This window comes from Watersipora subatra, chromosome 4 (genome assembly GCF_963576615.1).
Source record: "Watersipora subatra chromosome 4, tzWatSuba1.1, whole genome shotgun sequence".
NCBI lineage: Eukaryota > Metazoa > Bryozoa > Gymnolaemata > Cheilostomatida > Watersiporidae > Watersipora > Watersipora subatra.
Window position 1 is genome coordinate 34050572 of NC_088711.1, and position 19836 is coordinate 34070407.

General features: G+C 37.5%; 2 protein-coding genes across 2 annotated transcripts in view; one reads left to right on the forward strand and one right to left on the reverse strand.

The window, feature by feature from the left end:
- Window positions 1–3644: 3644 nt before the first annotated feature.
- Window positions 3645–18175, reverse strand: LOC137392911 (cyclin-dependent kinase 9-like). Its single transcript, XM_068079275.1, has 4 exons — window positions 17942–18175; window positions 11076–11640; window positions 8869–9007; window positions 3645–4297 (listed from the first exon to the last, which is right to left on the reverse strand). Exons 2-4 carry the CDS (start codon window positions 11636–11638, stop codon window positions 3827–3829), a joined length of 1173 nt encoding a protein of 390 aa, XP_067935376.1. The 5' UTR covers window positions 11639–11640; window positions 17942–18175; the 3' UTR covers window positions 3645–3826.
- LOC137394871 (uncharacterized) overlaps window positions 17213–19836 on the forward strand; it is a 44582-nt gene continuing 41958 nt past the window's right edge. The window contains exon 1 of the mRNA XM_068081644.1: window positions 17213–17240. The gene's annotated coding sequence lies outside the window, so the exon portion shown is untranslated. The remainder of the gene's footprint in view (window positions 17241–19836) is intronic.

Consider the following 19836-nt stretch of genomic DNA (forward strand, 5'->3'; position numbering starts at 1 on the left):
ACTCAACTAGTCATCATGATACTAGCATATAGACTCAACTATTCATCGTGGTACTAGCATATTGACTCAACTAGTAATCATGGTACTAGCATATTGACTAAACTAGTCATCATGGTAATAGCATATTGACTCAACTAGTCATCATGGTACTAGCATATTGACTCAACTAGTCATCATGGTACTAGCATATTGACTCAACTAGTCATCATGGTACTAGCATATTGACTCAACTAGTTATCATGGTACTAGAATTTTGACTCAACTAGTTATCATGGTACTAGCATATTGACTCAACTAGTCATCATGGTACTAGCATATTGACTCAACTAGTCATCATGGTACTAGCATATTGACTCAACTAGTCATCATGGTACCAGCACATTGACTCAACTAGTCATCACGGTACTAGCACATAGACTCAACTAGTCATCACAGTACTAGCACATAGACTCAACTAGTCATCATGGTACTAGCACATAGACTCAACTAGTCATCATGATACTAGCATATAGACTCAACTATTCATCGTGGTACTAGCATATTGACTCAACTAGTAATCATGGTACTAGCATATTGACTCAACTAGTCATCATGATACTAGCATAATGACTCAACTAGTTATCATGATACTAGCATATTGACTCAACTAGTCATCATGATACTAGCATATTGACTCAACTAGTCACCATGATACTAGCATATTGACTCAACTAATCATCATGGTACTAGCACATAGACTCAACTAGTCATCATGGTACTAGCATATTGACTCAACTAGTCATCATGATACTAGCATATTGACTCAACTAGTTATCATGATACTAGCATATTGACTCAACTAGTCATCATGATACTAGCATATTGACTCAACTAGTCATCATGATACTAGCATATTGACTCAACTAATCATCATGGTACTAGCACATAGACTCAACTAGTCATCATGGTACTAGCATATTGCCTCAACTAGTCATCATGGTACTAGCATATTGACTCAACTAGTCATCATGATACTAGCATATTGACTCAACTAGTCATCATGGTACTAGCATATAGACTCAACTAGTCATCACGGTACTAGCACATTGACTCAACTAGTCATCATGATACTAGCATTTTAACTTAACTAGTCAATTAATTTCTAATGTCTAATAATTGTTGACTTACCTGCATCTGGCGAGGTTTTTAGGGCTCCTCGTAGCTTCAGCCACACCTGCAGGTACTGCTGAACATCTTAATGATGCCATTTTGGTGAGCTTTCAGGAAATAGTGGATTTTTACCATTTTAAAAGATTGATGAATAGAAATTTAAAATTTTGCAGTTTAAATATATCAAGTACCCACCAAATAGACTATGGTCTCTGAATAGTTGGATGCCTGCACTATCGACCATTCGAGATAATTTTTTTAAGGAAGTATTTCTAGCAGATGATTTATTCAGTTTAATCTGCGTCTTTTTTACCTTTACTATCTGGACAAATATTCTCTATATTTCAGTGTTTTAACACATCAACTTTGAATTAAAACATTGACTGTCATCAAAGAAAAATCCTTATCACTTGCTAGCATAGTTGTCCGCTCTTACATACATTAACTTCGTTATTTCTGTAACATCCGTAATTACAACGTGATTTTATAGTAACTCTGGCGTGTCGTGAGAAATCGTTATTTGTAATAAGCATCTATGTAATTACTCCAATGTCCGCCACGGTGTTTGAGTTGTGCAGGCGGTAGTGTGCTGGCCTGCTAACCTGAATGCCTGGGTTCAAATCCCAAGCAGTGTAACATATTTGTCCGACATCTAACAGTGTCTTCGGACAGACTTCGTTATGAAAAAGATTCTATATGCAGCTTCCATTAACATTCAGGTTACCTTCTAGCAATTCATAGTGAATATTTCACTTTTAGACCACTTGTATCAAAGTATTTTAACATGAAGCTTGAATGGGATTTCAATGCGAAATGGCTACCATATCTTGTCCAAAACTTTATCTTATTGTGGAAACAGCTATTTACATGTGATAATAAAATGAGACAATCACCTCCAATATATTTATAAAACACAAATTCACCATTCCAAGAACCCGAGGCTAACATTACTTCAAACATGGCATCGTTGTTGTCAAAAACAGCATTAAAAAACTTTTAATTTCTAACTGTAATTGGTAAAAAAAGTTACTTACTAGACAACTTTATAAATTATGTGGATAAAAATTTGAGTGTGTGTTGAGCTATAATTGGCTTTCAAAATTAGACAGGTACAGTTACAAACAAGAGCAAGGGCAAACAACTAAACCATCATGAGAGTGGTTCCTAGTTCTACAGCAGTCTGGGCCGAGTGGTCAATATTTATCCAAACATAACTTTTCTTCTGTAAATCTCTCAACTTTGATATTTTAAAACAAGCATATATTTTTTAGCAATACCATTGCATGCTGTACTAACAAGCTTCAGTATTTTCAAATGAAAGTGAAACACATTATTTAAAAATCCTTTGAGTAGAACACGGAAAAGTAAGACATTTATCAATGAATGAAGCTGATTAATGTGAGGCAGCTAAAGAAGTCGGTGCTAAGTTAGCAAATAAGCATTATAGTACTTCTGACCTTGAACTTGTCAATTGTGTTTTCTATCTCTACTTAAATCTTTTATTTGCAATGTTAGCTGGCTTCATTCTTCCTCACCCTTGGTTTTGACTGTTACATTTTTTGTGTTTTCTGATGCTTTGTACTTCTTGTGATAAAAACTGTTATAGGCATGCTGGATGTAAATTGAAACCTTGCTTTGAAAGAACACAATTTATGGTGTCTTTTTGAGACAAGCATAAAATGGTAAAATGATCAGGTTGATTCAACTCTAAATTTTCAACGCCTCAGATATTTTCAATATTGATCGGTACCAACAGGGGGAGTAGATCTACCTCCTCGCTACCAATAGGGGGAGTAGATCTACCTCCTCGCTACCAATAGGGGGAGTAGATCTACCTCCTCGGTACCAATAGGGGGAGTAGATCTACCCTCCTCGCTACCAATAGGGGGATTAGATCTACACTCCTCGCTACCAACAGGGGGATTAGATCTACCCTCCTCGCTACCAACAGAGGGAGTAGATCTACCCTCCTCGCTACCAACAGGGGGAGTAGATCTACACTCCTCGCTACCAACAGAGGGAGTAGATCTACACTCCTCACTACCAACAGAGGGAGTAGATCTACCCTCCTCGCTACCAACAGGGGGAGTAGATCTACCCTCCTCGCTACCAACAGAGGGAGTAGATCTACCCTCCTCACTACCAACAGAGGGAGTAGATCTACACTCCTCGCTACCAACAGAGGGAGTCGATCTACCCTCCTCGCTACCAACAGAGGGAGTAAATCTACCCTCCTCGCTACCAACAGGGGGAGTAGATCTATCCTTCTCGCTACCGATATGGGGAATTGATCTACACTCCTCGCTACCAATATGGGGATTAGATCTACACTCCTCGCTACCAACAGGGGGAGTAGATCTACACTCCTCGCTACCAACAGGGGGAGTAGATCTACACTCCTCGCTACCAACAGGGGTAGGAGATCTACACTCCTCGCTACCAACATAAATCTGGTATCTATTACACAAGACGAATACTTTTAAAACTTGGAGGCTTTTTATTATGTTATAATTCGAACACAAATAAGCATGTGAATACAAATGATTACACAATGCAAGCCTATGTAACATTTTTATAAAACTGATATGGAAGATGTCTCAAAACCAAGCAAAACTCATCTCCAAATACCTTTCGATAAGAGCAGCGAATACTCCATCTCGACAGCCTCAGAGCAGCATTAGAACACTCTGTCAAAATGCTGACCTGGTTTTTGTTGGGTTGGAGCACCGCTAGAATGCGCAGCGGCGGCCTGTGAAGTTTGGGCCCTACTTTGATGATGGTGGTTGGGATGGTGACCATGCGGTCGTCTTGGCGCCAAAAACTCAAACATGCTCGTCGAATGGAGTGACAGCATCTTTGCAAACGCCTCACGACTAGGCATGGGATCTTCCCAGAAGAAAGCGTGATCGAGCGCATCATCAGCTGAAAATCGTCGAGCGGGGTTAAGAGTCAGCAACTTATCGAGCAGGTCCAACGCGTACGAGTCTTTTACATAATGTCTTAGTCGTTCTTTCACTCGTCTTTTTGCATCTTTGGGTAGCTCAAGAGTTTTATAAAGGTCCATATCCTCAACATTTGGCCACACCTCATTGTTTATGGATCCACAGAGCTGACAGATGAGCATCAGTTGTTTCGTCTCCGTGTCACCCTGACAAAACCAAACATGGCTGTTACAAAGCACCCTGACAGAACTAAACATGGTTGTTACAAAACACCCTGACAGAACCATAATGGTTGTTACAAAACACCCTGACAGAACCAAAATGGTTGTTACAAAACACCCTGACAGAACCAAAATGGTTGTTACAAAACACCCTGACAGAACCAAACATGGTTGTTACAAAACACCCTGACAGAACCAAAATGGTTGTTACAAAGCACTCTGACAGAACCAAAATGGTTGTTACAAAACACCCTGACAGAACCAAACATGGTTGTTACAAAGCACCCTGTTACAAGCACATTTTCCCGGATTTTCCAGATGAGATTATGCACTAGCCCCCTCTTTTTATTGTGATGTTGAGGGGCACGACTGAGGCTAATTAATTTCAAGCATTGCGTGATCTCGCAAGAGTGCAACTTACATATACACGTAGTCCTAGGGGCACGCCACTGCAGGTCACAATTTAATCGATGTGATTTCATTACCTTTACCACCATGGATGGTTAACAAACAGGTATGTTGTTAGTAGTCATTTCTGTTTTTGTATAATTTTGTTGTAGAAGTCAATTGAATTAAATCAATCGTTGGGGTTGACTCACTGCACTCCAGGATTGTTCAAAATAAAGAAGCCTACTGTAAATAACTTAATCTGCCTATAAGCTAGTATCATATAAGTGATTAATTTAACTGTCCAATACACCTGTTTTTTATTTTCCATATAATTCATTCGAATATAACACAAATATTTTAAGTTTTATACTTTTGATATTTAATTACTAATTAGTTATTAATCAAGTTATTAACCATTTCTGTATAGGACAAACAATGTCATCATATAAAACAACTAGCTGCATTACCCGCCTACAGAAACAGATTCACGTGCAGCACAAGGTTTATTGAGAGTTGTCTTTCATACTGTAAAACAACTCCAATTATGCGGTCTACTGAAATTGTTGTCCTAATCAGAGTATGCATGCACATATACATGTCAATGTTGGGGAGAACAATGGAAACCTGCAATGTGTTTTACAGCTAGATGCGTGTAAAATCTAGTAAATATTCTAGATTCATGTGTCTAGATTCATGCATCTGTTCATACCGGTCTATATTTGCGGTTGATGATCGCGCACTTCTGCCGCTGAGCTCCCCGCCTCGGCTGACCAGTCTTTACCTGCCGAGCAGTTGGCAGTCCGCGCTCTTGCACTCGCTTCGCAATCAAACGCTTCGCAACCGCAATCAATCGCCTTGCAATCAATCGGCCCGCACCCGCCTCGCAATCAATCGCCTTGCACTCAATCGGCCCGCACCCGCCTCGCAATCAATCGCCTTGCACTCTCCTCGCAATCAATCGCCTTGCACTCTCCTTGCAATCAATCGCCTTGCACTCTCCTCGCAATCAATCGCCTCGCAATCACCTCCCACTCGCCTCGCAATCAATCGCCTCGCACTCAATCGCCTCGCGCTCGCCTTGCAATCAATCACCTCGCACTCGCCTTGCAATCAATCACCTTGCACGCGCAACCAATCGTCTCGCAACCAATCGCCTCGCAATCAATCGCCTAGAACTCAATCGCTTTGCAATCAATCGCCTCGCACTCGCCAACTCATTCAACCGGAAAGCCGCACCTGGAGATTCTTGCTGTACTTGGGGCGAAAAAGGTCTCCTGCGCATCCCTGAATGACGCCACGGCCCCAAGCCTAGCTGTGCTACCCGGCGTTGTCCGGGTAGTAAAAGAAGTCTTTGCACAGAAAATTGATTTGTATTTAACATATAACAACATTTGCCATTCTACCTAAAACAACTGTAAAGGTTTTCAAACTTACTTTGTCAAACAACTTTTAAACTTCATTTCATGAGAAAAATGTTTCGTGCAGATCAAATAAATTTTAAAAATAAAACGACTATAGAAGGGTTTAGATGTAACAGTGAAATAATTACCATGTAATAGCTAAATTGAGTCTGTTTTGCTACGATTACAATATGAGATGATTCGGTAATGATACAATTAATACAAACTGAGAAAACAAAATAAAATTCGTGAATACGTTGAATTAATAATAACAATTCTTACATAGAAGTGTGTGTATAAACAAGTTACTGCTCCATCAACAGCTATCCATTAAAACTCTGAATACGACGATACTGGTACGACGATATGTTATGTAAAAATAAAATCTAGTAGTGTCTCTGTCTGATCGATAGTGAGAGAATCTAGATGCTATTCCTACTCGAGATAATACAATTGTCCGAGTGAAAAGTAGTGACCTTAACAGCGATTTAGCAATTGAACCTTAAGAAAAGCCAGAAATAGAGGTTCACAAAAACGGCATCGTGTTTCATAGAGATAATGAAATTTAATCGCCAAATTCTAATATCGAGAGAGTCGGTTGTCGATATCGTTTTGCCGAAAACAAATTAGCCCTAATACGTCGTGGACAAAAAGCATCGCGTGTTATGAAACTAAAAGAAAGCCATAGAGTTGTAATTATTATGTCATTTTTGTGTGAAAACGGCAAACGATGAATAGGTTGTGTATAGAGGCGCACTAACCGGATATTCCCGTTAATGCGCCCTGGATACCTAGTAGCGGCTAATAGTCTGAAAAGTACGGTATTCTATAAGGCGGACACATACACAGACAGACAACGATTGCCGTTTATATAGTAGATGTGATGATAATTACTATAAATGTTTAAAATGAACGAAAGGATGAAAAAAGCAAACTCTAACAATCACCCGGAATCTGTTAACCCAGAACATGTGTTTCTATTGGTAGGGCGTTCGTTAGCACAATCCACGGGCATTGTTGATTCTCTAGAATGTTAGTCTATTATTAGCACTCTCTGGGTTTAAGAGCACCGATTGTCACAGAAAAGCGCAGCCTCAATGGCAGCGAAAGGGATCGACGACTAAGGCTAAATGATAATTATGACATCACATTGTGGGAACCAACACCAAGTGTTTTTTTTATTGCAGGACACACTTTTGACACCCTGTTTTTCACAGTTCTATTATTCTTTGTGTATTGAATATAGGCTCATTCGAAAGCCAAAATTCTGATGTACTGAAATACATGATAAAACTACTTATGTAATTGATGTGCTTTAATCTTCCCGAACCCAATAATAGCAAGTGATCAGTAGAAAAGTGCCCACTAAACTCAATTTAATACTTCGATGTATGTCGGAAAAAGGTTCGCATTTACGATGGAAAATGTGCCCCTACATATTTTGAGGCTAACATTGTGAGGCTATTTTGGCTACACGAAGTTTCTCTTTATTAGCCCTAGAAGTTTCTATTCAAAATTGCATCGCAAAAAATTTTTGCTCCGCTAAAAAGTTGTTGGGACGCTAATATCGATTAGCTCAGCTGTGCAGAAGACGGGTCAAGATCAGAAGACATTGTGGAAGGTATTGAAGAACATAACTAGTTCCAAACAGAAGCAACAATCAGAACACAACTGGCCGAACAAACGACGCTAACATTTTTGTTTTAAAATGTTAATATTTACATGTATTTACAAATGTTATTATAACTATTATTAACAATGTATTATAATAACAATGTTATTATAATTATGGTTTATTTATGTCACTTGTTTTTGTATATAAATTTGCAGCATTTTATGGATTATTATTATTTTAAAACTTGTAAATATGCGGCTTTATAACATATTATTTGATAGAATCTGAACTCAGCTTACAATAGATTGATGCTCGTAACACCTGTTCTATTGCACATTGAAAGCCAGTTTTGACTGCAAACTGAAGCAAACATACCGATGAGTGCAATGAGCTTTTATGCAGCCTTGATAAATACAGTTATAAAATGGAAATATGCTTTCCAATTTAGAATGAAATAAAAAACTTCAAAGCTCCAACAAATTGCAATGCAAGCTATAAAATCATCGTGGGTTCATCGTATCATCGTATTCATTGCTAGCAATGGATATCAACTGGTACAAACATGTACACATATCAGCTTTCCCGTACATACTTATTTAGAGAGTTGAAGTACGGCCAGTTAGATGTGAGTTAGAAAATTTTTTGCATTCAAAAGGGTTAATGTCGTACCGCCCGAAAGAGCCTGCAAAATATGGGCGACATTCGATTCGCCGATGAAAGGGTGAAACGAAAATTGAAATTCACCTTCACAACATTTTGACTGGGTGTTTGAAAAATGCAGCGCTACCCTTTATTTGAACGTCACCTCTAGTAAAGCACCACTCTAAGGGTTGAAAAATATAGCGCCATAACGAGCAAATAAAGGTTTTACGGTAATTCACTTATTATACAAACTTTATGGCAGCATATTGTGATTGCATACTAGTACATTCCCCTGGCTTGATGTTTTCAGCACATAGAAATCAACAAAACCAACCAAGTTATGATGAACTATCCTGATATCTAACAAATTTGGCAGTTCCAGCTTTGCCACTATACTTTGTAACAAGAAAAGACTAAAGATCCACTAATGCAGTTGCCTTGTGAAAATGAAGTAAACTAGTTGAAATAACTACCAGTTTCCATGACTAGCAAACACGGACTCGACAAACCTGCATAATAGGGGCTCGTGTCCACAATTCTGCCATGATGCATCCGGCACCCCACATGTCTATAGGTGGGCCATATGATCTTGAACCTAGGAGTAGTTCTGGAGGTCTGTACCACAAGGTCACCACTCTATTAGTATACCTGCGAATTAAATACTTTCAATTGTATCGGCATGATAGCAGTGCTTATCACCATCTATACATCTATGAGCCTCGTGAGAGAACAACTCCAGCATCAGCACTCCAAGCTAAACATGATACATGTATTTGTTTTTTGGAAACCTTTATTTTGCAAAGTCCTACTTCTTGTGGCACTGTGTACATTAACAGCTAAACTTCCGCCAATGTAGAAATAATCAAGTGATGCTTTGAGTTTTACATGAGAACAAGCTATATATCAATGCTATAGCTATATATTCCTGCTGTAGCTATATATCCTTGCTATAGCTATATATCCTTGCTATAGCTATATATCCCTGCTTTAGCTATATATCCTTGCTATAGCTATATATCCCTGCTTTAGCTATATATCCCTGCTATAGCTATATATCCCTGGCATTCCCTGCTATAGCTATATATCCCTGCTTTAGCTATATATCCCTGCTATAGCTATATATCCCTGCTATAGCTATATATCCCTGCTATAGCTATATATCCTTGCTATAGCTATGTATCCCTGCTGCCATTTTACAGGAACAATACAGGACAGTGAACCAACACACTTCCAGCTCAATCAGTTCTAACATTTGCACTTTGTTTCTCAAAACCATCATCTCTGGCGTATATTCTGAAAATACAGTGAGAATACAATGCATTCTGTCCGATTTGTATCGGAGCCTAAAACAAAACAATGTACACTTCCAATAATTATCTACAGCACTAAAGCAAATGCATTATATAAAACTCTTCGAAAAGCAATAGCACATAAACCCAGGTTTTCACCTTGAAAACCTTGTAACCGGAAGGGCGATGCATTGAATTGGTGACAGAAACCTCCTTTTATATACACTATATGCCGTTTAGATTAACTTACCATAATGTGCAATTTATTTTAATTATTCTTAGATATTTTAGTACCTATTAACTTTTTAATAGAAGCTACAAAGTGATGCCTCAAGCAATTTTAGACCCCATATTAGTATGTCTGTAGAAACAAATACTTCCTCAAACTTTGCTTGTAAAACCTTTGTATGTAGAGGTGATTCTAGGTGTACTATGAACCATGAATTCCACTCAACAAAAAGAAGAAATGGCAAAGCATTTATAAAACTTACTTTACAAACACTTGAGACAGTTCCTGTGTCACATCAATTGCTAGTCCAAATGAGCTGTGTCAATTATCTCATTTATTTGATAAAGGATATTGATCCATTCACTGATGGTTGGTGCAGTAGTTTCACCAATATCTACTCCATTCTTAGGTGAGTAATTTGAACTTAGGACCTGACTATAGTTTTATGAAGAGTCCATGAAATGTACCCGACTTCTAACAGGAGCCCCATATTATCATGGTAGATTGTAATGACATTAACTTTAGCCTAAGTTTTAAAAGACTGAAAAATATTCATGGAGAACTTGTGCAAAGCTATTTATTAGAACTGTTTGCACACTTGGTGACCAATCTAGGTAAAAATTTATTCATGCCGAGGATTTTGTAAAGGGTAAGAAATGCTTCGCCAACTTGTTGTAGGCAGCCATTTTATACCTTCATATTTGTCGTAATTTCACTCTCTCCGTGTGGCATTAAAAATATAATTTTATAATTTTTATAATAACTCCTGTGCAGTTACGCATAACACCCAGATAACATTCTGAACAGCTTTCTCAATCAAACGTTTTAGTTTCAAACGTTCAAACTAATATTCCAACGGTTCAAGGAGAGCATGATATCTTTAACAGCAATGCGCTCACTGATGACATAATTGTTTACCCCATAGACTTTTATTTGAATACATCTCTTCTCCACATATTCGACTTGGTGAAGCTTTCAAACAATTTGTTGCAAGCTGTTTGCTCACCATGCTATACTATGCTTGTGTTGACTTCCAGAAATACAAGACATGACAAAATATGCCAGCCATGAATGAGCATTTTTTGTCAAATGGACAAAAACTCACAACTACATTTAAAAATAAATAATTAAATGCTTTCAACTTAGCCTTATAACCAGAACATTATGCTATTGTAGACTGGGTACCAAGTGAACTCACCGAGGCTCTGTAGTGTTAGAGGCACAGAATGCCCGCGAGAGGCCGAAGTCGGCGAGCTTAAGCACTCCTTTTTTTGTAATCAGAATGTTAGCCGCCTTCATGTCTCTGTGCAATATCTTATTACCATGGATAAAGAAAAGACCACTGCAAAGCTGTTTCATCACCTCTTTTTGCTCTTTCAGTCCAAATTTGACATTTGGATTGCTGAGCAAGCCGGCGAGGTCATGGTCACAAAACTCGAACACGAGAAAAAATGTGCTCTTGTATCGATTATAGCTGTTTGCTTTTGTGCGGCAGATCTCTATCAGCCTAACAACATTTTCATTTACGAGCAGTTGAAGAATTCTAATCTCTCGTAGAGCCGTTATAGGGAATCCCTCGCGTTCATTCTCCATTAAGATCTTCTTTAGAGCTACTACTTCTCCTGTTTCCCGGCATCGGGCTTTGAACACTTCTCCAAATGTACCCTGACCTACTTTTGTCTCTTTAGTGTAGCGTGCAGCATCACGACAATAAGGGAACTCAAGTTCCTCTTGCTTCTCACCTCTGTCACCTTTTGACATTTCTACAAATGACAAAATATTTCCTCAAAAGCTTAACTCAGCTAAACAGTTCCATATTAATGTTTTAGAAAGACTTCTTCCCTATAAAAAAAACTGAATATAATGTGAGATTGAATTCCACATCTAAACTGAGGCAACCAAGTATTGTACAGATGTATTTTTGAAGCTTATATTATTTGAAGGTAGTAAACTCGTTTTACCAAATTTTTAGCTTGGTAGGCAGGTTTCCAAAAAGGTGTGAACATTGTTAATTTTCAACTATTCAGTATGTGATCAAGCAAACATGAGTTGCTACTTACTGAGTGCCACCTGCCACTCACCATCAAAAGTTGCAATAAGATTTTAGAACAGTTAAACCTTGATATAACCTACAAACTTTTTGAAATCCAACAAAAGATTTGAACAAATATTTTGTCTCGACGTAAGAGGTAAAGTATTTCTCAACATACCGCATTTGAAATTTTTGAAAACACCTATCAGTAAAAAATTTGGTAGAAATTAAAAACACTGTCAAAACAATAAAACATCATATAAATTGAGTTAATCTATTTACTCGTAGTATATTCAACACAAATTATGGTGAGTTATGCAGTGTGTTCTTGTAACTCACTCTACCACGGAACCTACAAATTAACAATTTTACGGCTGCATTCCCGCGTCTTCAAGTAAAATTGCAATACAAACCTATATTTATTGCCAGTTCTATCACTAATTTTGTTTTATAATTTAAGCTTCAACATTGTAAGGTTTTAAAAATGCGTTTTAATGCTAGATGTCCTTTCCTTAAAGGTTGACTTGCAACAAAATTCATACTACAGTTATTTGGTATCAAAAGATTCACCATGTCTTACTCTGCTGTGTTGTAGGTGCAAAATATGTGGAAATGTGATTACAAGCTCTTAAAAGCTCAAAAACGAAAAGCTGCCGTATATTGGAATCATTTTATTTCTCTGACGTTGTCATTAAATTTGGTTATTGTTTTGTCACGTGATATTCTCATGTGAATTGAAAGGCCATTAAAAGGCTTGATATAAAACTTCTCGTAGCACTAGTTTATGACAAACACTTCGAGTTTAACCGAAAACCTGGTATCAAATATAGATGCTCGCTACTTGACAGTTTTGTTTCAGCTTGGATCTAATTGTCTAGTCATAATCTGATCATGTGACCATGTTTATCAGACAATGATATGTATTCCTTCAAGCTAAGGTTAAAAAATTTAACGAATTTTTACAGTAAGTTATAAGATATCAGTGCTGAAAGTGATAGCATTAAAATGACAATGAAATAGATGCGTAAGAACAATAGACATGGTTTTATTGAATGCGTGAAGTATATTCGTGAAAATATTTCGACGAATGAGGTTGCGTGAAAGTGTAAACAGAAGCCATCTCGTTCAATTACGTCCCATTTGAGCCGTTTTGGAAAGAGATTTCAAACTACGGCGGTCTCGTGTGGCTGCGATTAACTGTTCGTTGTTTAGCTTTTAAAAGCTTGTAATCACATTTCCACATATTTTGCACCTACAACACAGCAGAGTAAGACATAGTGAATCTTTTGATACCAAATAACTGTAATGTGAATTTTGTTGCAAGTCAACCTTTAAGTATTAATAATTGCTTTTGGGTTTCCAGAATGAATTAAACAAGTCATGTACTCGTAAAAATAAATACACAAAAAATATTAGAGCAGATTAACTTCATATATAAAGGTCTTTCTTATGCCATAAGAAAGATAAAGTGGGCAGGATTAAAACTTTTAACACGCTTGGGTATGTATAGCATTTTTATTCTACATGGCATTCGATTTCCTAAAACTAAAAGGAACAATTTACGCACAAAAACTATCATTTTATTCTCTCGCAATTTTTTAAAAGGTGGAACGGCGATCGCTAGTTGTAGTTTTTATAGAACGAATAACTAATAAGCCTACCATTTTTCATCTGCCTCATGTGTCCTATACTTCTTAGGACATGTACTTATTTATAAGTTGTTAGCATATACTTTAGCTGTATTTCTCTCAACTATTAGTTAACCTGTATTGTTGTCTCGTTGTTTTGTGGTTGTACATTATGCCATCTCACTATGTCTTTGTTTCCATATGTTTAAAAAAAGAAGTGTGTCTAGAAAGCAGTTGTCATTGAACCGTGACACAATAGTTGCGTATATTGGTTCTCTTAACTCAACAATCATGAGACGGGCCCCTCGCCATTGTAGCTTGCATCATTTTCAGCCTCAGCTTTTACAGGACAACGAGATGTAAGACCAGTCAAATCAAATCCATTAATCGCATTCGCCCCATAATGGGTCATTAGAGCAATATCTTTATTATGCAACATGAGTAGATTACTCTTAGTTTGGGCTTTTCTTTCTTTTTTTGTAATTTTTAAATGTCGTTGGGGCAATGTTGTTATTAGGGTTGAGGATAGAGATTAGGGGGGAAAGAACTTTCAATAAATAATGAAAGTTTTTGGTGGGAATGTGTGAAAAAAAGGGTTAGCTGTTACAGGTCGGTACAAAAAATGAGTGTTTTTTAATATTGGTGTTGATTGCAACTTTAGTGCTTTTGTGGCGTGTATTGTGTAAGTGGGCATTTGAAAAAAAATGGGTCGGTATTACAATTTCTTCCTTTAGTTTTTTTAGATTTTGGTCAGCCGTCATCCGACGCTATGCAAGGGTGGCCCATGACCACTCAGACATGAGGTCAGAAATCCTCTTATTTTTTTAAGTTTAAACACCCACCTCTAAGCCTTTCTGTTCACAGACTCGTAGGAGTCTGTGCTTGGATAAAAATGGAGACCAGACAGTTGATGAATATTCAATAACTGGGCGGCAAATGGTTTTAAACGAAAGGGTTTTTGTTTTGGGTGAGCAACTTCTGAGGGACCTAATGAGCATGTATGGTGTTGATAAGGATTTGGTTATAGTCTTTTCTATGTGAAGGTTAAAGTCGGTTTTATTGACTATGATGACTCCGAGGTATTTAAAGTGATTGACATAAGTTAGTTGTTGGCCTTTCAAAGATACTTGTGAAAAAAAGCGCTTCTCATGAGACCTAAAAAAAGATGTCTCACATTTTGTGATGTTAAATTCCATCTGCCATTTATCAGCTCAGTCTGAGCAAATCAAGATCTGCTTGAAGATTTGCGCAGTCGCTGGCTGGCTCAATCTAGGAATATAGGAGAGCATCATCAGCAAAAAGTCTCAGTCTAGGTCTTGATAGCCGCTGGCATATCATTTATAAAAATCAAAAAAAGGGGGCCTAAAACAGATTCCTGGGGCACACCAGAGGAAACTGTACACGGTTTGGAGTATGTTTCATTTATAAAAATGGTCTGTGAGCGATCCTTCAACCAATTTTCGACTCAGGCAATAATTGTTCTGTCTAGATTAGTTTGGGTAAGTTTGAACAAAAGTTTGCTGTGGGACACTTTGTTAAAGGCCTTAAAAAATCAAGGATACCTGCATCAGTTTGAATTCCAGTATCAAATGATTCAATGAGTTCATGAAGATTAGCTGACTTTCACAGTTTTCCTTGAGCAAAAACCATGTTGGCAGTTATGGAAAAAATCAATGGAGTCTAAAAAGTTGTGGATGGAGTGTGCGATTATGTGTTCTGTGGTTTTTGACAGTACACATGTCGAGAGATTGGATGATAGTTAGTTGGCAGGACCTTGCTACCTTCATTTTTTTTAAATGGGTTTGACAGTAGCCGTTTTTAAATCTTTAGGGACAGTATGGTTGGATAAAGAGTATTGCATTATCTTTGTAAAAGTGGGTGCAATATAGGGGGGTAAGTGTTTCAGCAACGAGGTGCTCAGTTTATCTGGGCCTGCAGCCTTAGAAAGGTTAAGTTGTTTTAAGAGTTTTAAGACACCATTGTTGGAAACAGTTATTGCCTTGGTCTTTTGTTTGGTGGAGTTTACTACAGTTTTGTTTGTTGGGGGAATAGGATAAGCACTATTATCAACTGTGAAAATGGAGGAAAAAGTGTCAGCTATATTATCAGATAGTTTGCCAGTGTTGTCGTGCAAGGTTTTGACTGTGTTACTGGATCCTTTCTTTGAAGATATGAATTTAAAAAGGTTTATTGTTGCCTTCCGTCAATTCCGTCAATGGATATTTAGAAAGTTGTTATAGTCTTGTCTAATTAGTTTTTTACATTTTTAATCTGAAGCTGGAGCATGTTTATTTTTGGCGGTCGGGTACTTTTTAAATGTTTTAAGCACTCTATTCCTTTTATGAACCTCTTTAATGCTGGTGTGTTTAATCCAAAATTTCTGTTTACACTTTCAAGGGGAAAATGAAGGATAAAGGCCTTAGCTGCTGCCATAATTCCAGTTTTAAAGGATTGCCAAATGTCATTAATGTTGGATTTGATTGATATGAGATTAGTTATTTGTCTGTCAAGGGCTTGGGATTTGATTGTTAGTTCAGTGTTATTAGTTTGGTTATATTTAAATTTAAAAATGGGCGATAGTTTGGGGAGGTTTGCCTGTTTGGGGCTATCAGATATGCTCACTTCAAAGTGCACATAAAAATGGTTAGATGTGCTTGGCTCTTCATGAGCATAATTAATTTCCATGGAGAATAACACAAGGTCTAGGGTGTTTCCTTTAATGTGTTGGAAAATCAACAGGTTGGGAGAGACCTTGTGTTTGAAGGAGGTGAAGAAAATCAGTATGCATTTTCCTGTCTCAACTGGATTTCAGGGTTTTACCAGGCCACTGTAAGTTTCAGGTAAGTTAAAGTCACCGGTAATGACAAAAAATGGGCTGGCAAGGGATTCAACCCAGTTGGGTAGGCCATCAATGTTTTTTACACAAGGTTGATGGTAAAAACAAGAAAAATGGAAAGTGAAATTATGTATAATTATTTTGAGAGCAAGAATTTGAATCTATAAGTTCATCTACACATAATACGTTTATAGGGGAACTGTCTTTGATGGCTTTAAGGACACCACCGCCCAAGCCTGGGCCTTTAGTCCGGTTTAGGCGGTAGATTGTATAAAAACTTGTTAATTCACCATCTTGCACAATGGTATCAAGTTTGGTTTCTGTTATAGCAATGATGTCAGGGGAGTAGGCGTAGATTAATAGATTAAGTTCGTGTGTTCTATTTCTTAGACTCGTTGCTTGGGCCCCATTAAATAACTTATTAAACACACCATAAAGTTATTTAGTAAATAAACACTAAAGTAGTTACAATAGATGTAAAACAAAAGTTTAGTATGCTACAGCATTTCTAATTGTAATTTATTTTTTAAAATAGGTAGTCAAACGAATGTTCAGTACTCAATAACCCTCTTTCGGCGATTAAACAGAAAAAGCTGAGAGATTTAGCTTGCATTTTGTTTCGCCTGAAATTAGTTTATGAGAAATTGGTCATTGAAACAGTATCTTATAAAACTTACGCTTTTATGAAACGTCATCATTTGGATGGCTAACTCGTCGGAAAAAAGCTACATACATTGATATACAAAACGCCATTATGTTGTGCGGAGCAGAAACTACGTTCGACGAAGCTCTAAAATACATGTCTATTGGCTGCTTGGGTTTCACTTGGAAATCGACGTTTTCACGAAACGGCTTGATTGACTACTGGTACGTTGGTGTTTACCCTTACTCTTATACCTTTTATCTGGTCATTTATCGTAGAATTCTAGTTGACATCACCTAAATTGAAGAATAAGTATCGTATGCAACGGTATTTAACCACCAAGTTTATTAGTAAAAGTCTACCAGGTTTTCTACCGATTTGCCACTATTTGCCAAACTCATTATGTAAGACGACAACATGTTTTGATGATTTCTCAGCATAGTCTACCACAATCAGAACAAACCTAAAATTGTTAACCTAAGGTGAAGCCATTGGTACTACGTGATACCCGAGGGTGAGCATAGTAGACCTTGACTGGCCTGCCTAATTTGGTTTCAATTCTATCACAAATGGGAACTGTTGAAAATACAAATTGATAATTATGCAAAAATGATTTTAGTAATTATATTCAAACAAGAAATTAAAATTGTTCTTGCCTACAAGTAACTTAGAAACCAACTATGGAAAGTAAACAACATGTCGCCTGGTTCATTCTTGTCCTGGAGAGGCATTACATTACTATTAACGTTTTTGTGAAAAATTTTGTTGCTGATTTTAGCAGCCAGTTTGCTTGTAATAAGATTAGCAGATATGGAGTTTTTGCTGACAAGTGACACTGAATATAATGAGACGGTAAATTTGGCTATATCAAATACAGCGTAACGGTTTGGCTTATAGTTTCATTCGTTAATTTTACGCTGCTTACCTGACAACCATGGATGGTCTGCTTGTGGTTTTACATCTTTTGCTGAAGTGGTAGGTGCTGAAGTGGTAGGTGCTGAAGTGGTAGATGCTGAAGTGGTAGGTGCTGAAGTGGTAGGTGCTGGAGCGGTAGGTTCTGAAGCGATAGGTACTGAAGCCGTGGGTGTCGAAGCAGTGGGTGCCGAAGCCGTGCTTGCCGAAGCCGTGCTTGCCGAAGCCGTGGGTGCCGAAGCCGTGGGTGCCGAAGCCGTGGGTGCCGAAGCCGTGGGTGCTGCCCCGGACACATTTGTTTCTTCATACTCGGATGTTTTAGGCATTCTTTTGCTGCTCATCTCTGATGTTTGTTCGTAATAAAGTTACGGTCACCACTCTTACTATGAAGCTTATGAAATTATCACTCAGACTTCAACTCTTTAGCCTCTGACCTCAGAATAAGCTTATAGCTTTAAGCTAATCTTTTAGCTGTCGCTTTACTTATCATTCACATAATTTGGGCTTATATTAGCAATTTGCCAATTTTAACTGCAGTACATATTTTGTTGCTTTTGCCCTTATGTTAAATTTGGTAAAGCTCTTTCTGGACTGTTATTAAGCAGAGTCTTTTACTTAAATTGATCAAAATTAGGATCATTTGAGGAGTCAGCTGTCTGTCAATTATGGCCTCAACTGGTCATTTAATAATGTATAAACAGAATTGTACCGCTTGCAAAATACTAGCCTGATTTTTTATATGCTTCAACCAATCATGGTGTATTAAAAAAAAAGATCCTTTGCTAGAATAAGGGCAGAACATTTGAGTGGTAAATTTGTGTCGACACCAATGACATTCAGCAAAACTAGTAGGCCTACTAGATTTTACCTCGAATGCTTGAATAGTTTATTTTTTACAAGTTTACAAACTCATTGAAAGATTGATATTATTAGAAAATATTTAGGGAGGTGCCAGTGAAAGTAGTCCTTTATCTGCCTGGACAGTGATTTAGTTTTGTTCAATAAACTAACTGAGAGATTGATCTACATATTAGTTCTTGTATATTCGTTTTAAATGCAAGGTTCTACATGTAAATGATTCATTGGTCAACTGTCCTGAACAATTATATACTATTCCTAATATAAATCATCAAATTGCTGGTCAAATCTGTATGTGTTTTTTGGACTGTGAGTAAATGTACAAGTACATTTTATCCAGTAGCACAAAAACTGATTCTTTAAATGACCAGGAAATTTAGTGATTCCACGTGAAAGACTCCGCTTTTTCACCTCACCGGAATATGACCCTACAAGGCCTTTAAAGTGTGTCCATACAAGCTAGAGTATCACTTATTACGATAAGTTGGAACATCTGTGAGCAAATATTTATTATGAAGACATTGCATGGTCGTGTGACGGGTATTCAAGAGTTAACAAGCTGATCAAGGCAGGCATTAAAATTGTTTAAAGCGTTTTTTGCTAGATATCTCTTTGTACCACCTTTTAAGTGAGGATTGCAGCGAGGCTAGGAAGTCACAGGAGTATATATTCTACACCCACCACAATAAATATTTGAGTGCAGTTAATGTGGATGTCGAGCAACTGAAAAGCTCTGATTTGATTGTCATCAATTACTATATTTTCCTCTTAATAAGCTGTTTATATATAAATATGGGACAACTTTTGACCACAATAATATATTGACTCCGGCTGTGGTAATGTCAACTGCTTCAGCAGCACCACAAAATTCCTATACAAATTGCTTGGTGTCTTTCTAGCGCCAGAATTGATATGTTCAATATGATCATCATCTATTCGTTATAGTACACCTGTCAATTAGTGCCTATCTCTATTGGAATAACAGCGGCTTGTCACAAACTTGGGGTTTATGTCTGTTTGTTATTTGTGTATATGATTGTAGATCATACC